Here is a 5,219-nt window from a genome sequence, read left to right as displayed (position 1 = left end):
ATTACTTAGTCCATTTCATACTCTCCAATCTCCGTCATTAACCTCATTTCTCTTCTTGTTATTGTCTTATGTTTTCCAATCTTCCATACTACACATGGTCCTAGCGCATCTCTTGATGAGCTCTTGTAATCCCTTTGCAGCCTTACTGTCATGCAACAGCTTCATACATGTTTCCAGGAACATTGTGAGGATCGATGGGGGGATGTTGGAACCAAGTTTCTGCACCCTTGAGATGTATGAGGGGTTGACTTAGTCCAACTAGGAGTGCCTTTGCACAGGTTACTTCGCGCACTCTTCTGACCTGTGATCCCTTCGCATTCTATTATATTCATCTTTGTGCATCCCTAATGAGGGATTCAGGTTCTTCCACGCTCCTTAAGGTAGTGGTTTGCACTCTTTTCCTAAGTTCTGCCATAAATCTTACTTATCTTCTTATGAGTGTTAGTTAGCTTTGCATAAGTAGCTACTTATCTTAGATTTACTTATTCAATACATTCATATAATTTCTCACAGCAATTTCGGACCTTGGAGATCAAAAATTACAGAAATACTTTAAATTCAATATCGAGCTCCTATAAAATGAAACAAAAAAGTGTGTAGTATTTCTTAAAATTTTCATAAGTTTTGTTTCAGAAAGTAGTTTGAACTAATTCAAATGGAATTGTGAATAACAATTATCATTAATTGATGACCCAAAGAAATAAAATTGAAACACCTAGTAAGAAAGTTTAAATCTCTACTATGATACGTGAAGAAGAGGAAGAAATGCAACATGATATATCAAAATTAGGAGACGAAGTGAAACAAATTTCACTCTCACAAAAAGTAAGTGAAGCTAAGATGGATGGTTTGAAGAATGGACATATGGATTTATATAATATTATATAAAAATGATTGGATATTTGTACAACTACAACCATACAAAACAAATGTCCCTCCAACAAGCTAAGAAGGATAATAAATTTATCACGAAAGTATTATAATTTGTACAAGGTGTTGCAAAATATTGGTACTATGGCATAAAAATTGGATCTTCCTACATCTTCGTGAGTGCACCAAGTTTTCCATGTTTCATGCTTAAAGAAGGTTATAGGTGACAAGCTCCTAGTTCAAGCAATATTTCTAGAACTTGGGGAGGAAGGAAAGATCATATATGAGAATTGGAAGGGAGAAGTAGGAGCAAGGGGAAGCATAATTTAAGGCCTCAAAGAAATCCAAAGAGCACAAAAGACATGAGGATTTCTCCATCTATCACTAGATGATGAGATGGTCGGGTTTTTAAGGAGATGCAAAGGGTGGTGGGGAGAATATTAATATAAGCTACCATTTAAGTGTTTTGAATGTGGTAGAGTAGGACTTTTTTCTTGTAAACTTCCATATAAATTCAAGAAGAAAGAAAAGGTGAAAGAATAGAAGAGTTGAGATAAAGCTAAAAGATAGGAGAAAAAGAGGACTCAAAAGAAAAAGATATTCTACTCTAAGGAGGACAGTTAGTCAATTGAGTCCAATAGTGAAGAATTATCTAAGGGATAACAAGAGGAGTGCACACTAATGACATTTGAACCTCATACTAAGTTGGAAGACAAACCAATTTCTCATAAAGGAATGGTGGAACTAGAGGAAGAGGAGAAAGACTGAGGAAGAACAAGCTACTAAAAGAGAAACTCTTGAGAGGTGAAGAAAATATGTATAACTCCAATAATGAAGAATTTAGAAACAACTCCTTGAGCTTAAGGATGTTTTAGTTTAACAATTAAAGGATAAACAAAAAAGTGATGATAGAGTGGAGGATGAAAATGAAGCACTAAACCTAGAGGGGTCAAAATGTTAAATAAAAGCTAGTTTGGATGCATATGATGGAGTTGTCATCTGTGTGAAAACTCATGTGAGAGAATCAAGGAGAAAATAGGAGCTTCTTATAAACTCAACAGTTATCCAAATTCCAACTTTAACTCAATTTTATTTATTTATTTATATTATATTGTAAGTAATAATACTATTTATTGTAAGCTCATTGGATAATGCAACCATTGCATTTCTTTATAGAGGATGAACCACATTGTTGATGGATGAACCACATTACTTGTAAATACAAAAAGCTTCCCATGTAAAAAAAATTGAGATATTTATATTATTAAAATTGAGATACTTGTATTATTAATTATGAAAGGAATAATTTTAATTGTAATTTTTTTTTTTTAGATTTTTATATATTTTTGGGTTGAATTAGGCAATATATATATATATATATATATATATATCAAATTTTGATTTGTGTTATCTCAATTGATTTTTTGATTTCATATATAGATCAACACCTTAAAAAGAAATTTACATATCACACTTGTACTTTTAATAAATCTAAACAGGAATTTTTTCCAAAAAATTTACACTAATACTCAATTATAAAATCTCTAAGTCTAATCAAAATCATTATATAATATTATGAAATCTGTAATCATTATATAATATTATAAAATATGTAATTCTAATCAAAATCATTATATAATATTAGTTAACAAGGAGAAAAAGGAAAAATTGAGATGAACTTTCGCATTTTTCTCAACTAAAAAGGCATCACCATAATCATTCTTTAAACCATGAGCTTTTTTGACCACAAACGTTAATAAAGTTTAACTCGTTTTGCAATCGTATCGCAGAACAATTCGTGCACATTCTGCATCGAACTAATTTTCAGATATTTAAATAATTAATCTATAAATTAAAACACGTGTGAAACACAAACAATGTGTTGGATCTGATTAGTTCATAACACTTGCAGGCAGGTATTTTTGAGAGATGATATTCATAAAATAAAACAATGAATTGTGATTCTGAGGAGTCTATTCTATACTATCAAGGAGTCTATACCATGGATGCGGAATCTAGCATCAATGTAGAATCTATACCTATCCAGGAGTCCATACCTATCAAGGAGTCTATACCATCGATGCGGAATCTAGCATCAATGTAGAATCTACTAGACCATACGCAACCTACACCATAACAGCATGCCGTGAAAATGTTGTGCGTCCTTTCATCATATGCAAATCCTGTAGTTCCAAAACGGAGAACCTGCTTTCTGATTTCGGAACAATTCGAAGCATTTTTGCTGAGCTTTGCGAGGCATTGTCCTGTAACAATGCTGCTAATATTGATGCTGTAGGGACCATAGGTATCCCTACAAATAGAAATGATGATATCCTGTGATTTTGTAATGTGAGATCCATCGGAAAAGGAAGAGCCATACCATGCTGATATTCGGTGGTCTTCAAGTCTCACTAAAATCTCTCCTTCTAAATTACACACATTAACTGTTTTGTCCCAAAAGTCCCAGCAAATGAACTTGGAAACTTTATGTAAGTAGTGCGGTCGGCATGTAGTGCAAATATTTGTTTTCTTTATGCAAGCAGGAATTTGACCGCTAATATCCATTACTTCCAGCCGCCCCATTACTCCCCGTTGCAAAACCATTCTGTCATAGCCACATAGTTCAACGAATGCCCAACACCTGTCTTTCAGCAAAAACTCTTTACGAAAAATTCCATCGCTTTTGGAATAAATCTTGAACAGAGTGGATTTTCCTTTGCCCTTTTCACAGATCACGATTTCAGTATTTCCTGGACTTCCAAATGTAAATTCAAATGCAGGAGCTAGAAGTCGACCTTTTGATGTTGGGTATGAAATTGCAAACAGATGACTGTAATTTTTCAATTCAAAGACCTTGAACTGGAGCACCCCCCCTTCTGACAGACTATAAATCATGCCCCTGCAATTTGGAATATCAAATTTCCAATCACAGATTACGGACTCACCCTGGAACAACTTTTCGTGGGTTGTAGCTCCTATTTTTATGCATTCAATTGGAATGCTTATAATCCTTGGCCCTCCCGGACTCTCAGCAGTAACCATTATCAAAGACTCATTATGCGGATTATAAACGTAAAACATTATGCATTTCCATGGTAGCTGGCTCATAATAGGCCCGCCGTTATCTATTTGTAGACGCTGGTGCAGAGGGGCCTGGCCATCATTACCATAATCTAAATTAAGACTGAACGGAACTATACAGGTACCATTGCACTCCTTTGCACTCGTAACTATGTCTTGTGGTGCCCATTTCTCCATTGCCTGTTGTACAATCAATCACAATAGTGGACGTTGAATGTATCTATTAGACAATTGCACCCACTCACACTGATTTTCGTCCCTGGGATCAAAACTAGAACAAAAATAGATAGATAGACTCAGGATGCCCACAATGCTTAGCTAACAAAAATAGATAGATAGACTCACGATGGGGGCAATGCTTAGCTCTTATCTCTTTTTAAAGGTTGGATGAACTCTCTAGAACCCTTATTTTATTGTTTTCCGCCAAAAATGAAGGTCAATACTATGGGCCAATACCATGGTTCATTATGGTATAGACCCATTTTGGAGAGTCTTTATGGTAATAGTCTAAAGATTATGATTTTTTTGCTGGAAATTCCTACCATATTTAATCCAAGTAAAACCTGTGTAAATTCATAATTTTAGATGCCTTAGACTTTTTTGATGGTGACTAATCCAATTCTACCATAAAAACATGATTCAAACACTGCCTTTACAAGATTTTATGAGATTTTTTTTTGCGGGGATTCCTTCAATTTTGGCCGTCAATTGCTCCGCCTCAGTCTTTATCATGGTCCAATACATTGACACATGTTCCAATATGCCATGTAAAATGGGTAGTAGTCTAAGAAAATATTAAGTGTCCTAGATGTTTTTGATGATGGTCAATCCATTCAACCATCAAAAACACTATAAAAACACGATTCAAACACTCCCTCTACAACATTTTTCCAAATTTTTTTGGGTTGATTCCCGAACCTTTCGGGGTCCTAGCAATTCCTTGGCCTTGTTAGACAACTCAGTAAAATGGCATATTAAAAAGGTAATTTAAATTACCCAAATTTAAATTAGTCAAATTACCCAACTTTAAATTACCCAAATTTAAATTAAAAAGGTAAATTTAAAATTTAAATTTAAATTTAAATTAATCAAATAAACATCACTTTTATCAAAATAACCGTATATATATTTTATATTTAAATTAATTTATTAACACAAGCTTTAATAAAATTTAAATTACTCAAATAAACTTCGCTTTAATCAAAGTAACTGTATATATATTTTATATTTAAATTAATTTATTAACACAAGATTTAATAAAAGTTAAA

The 5,219-nt window shown here is 33.4% G+C and overlaps 1 protein-coding gene across 1 annotated transcript; it reads right to left on the bottom strand.

Moving 5' to 3' along the window:
* Positions 1-2,865: 2,865 nt before the first annotated feature.
* LOC149267602 (uncharacterized) lies at positions 2,866-4,128 on the bottom strand. The gene has a single exon (XM_089412823.1). It carries the CDS (start codon positions 4,126-4,128, stop codon positions 2,866-2,868), a length of 1,263 nt encoding a protein of 420 aa, XP_089268949.1.
* Between the last annotated feature and the right edge of the window lie 1,091 nt (positions 4,129-5,219).

The sequence above is a fragment of the Pinus tabuliformis genome, chromosome 6 (genome assembly GCF_031772625.1).
Source record: "Pinus tabuliformis cultivar Carrire ecotype Pingquan chromosome 6, CPIR1, whole genome shotgun sequence".
In the NCBI taxonomy this organism is placed as follows: Eukaryota; Viridiplantae; Streptophyta; class Pinopsida; order Pinales; family Pinaceae; genus Pinus; species Pinus tabuliformis.
The sequence above is the reverse complement of the archived record's forward strand: the minus strand, read 5'-3'. Positions and strand labels throughout refer to the sequence as shown.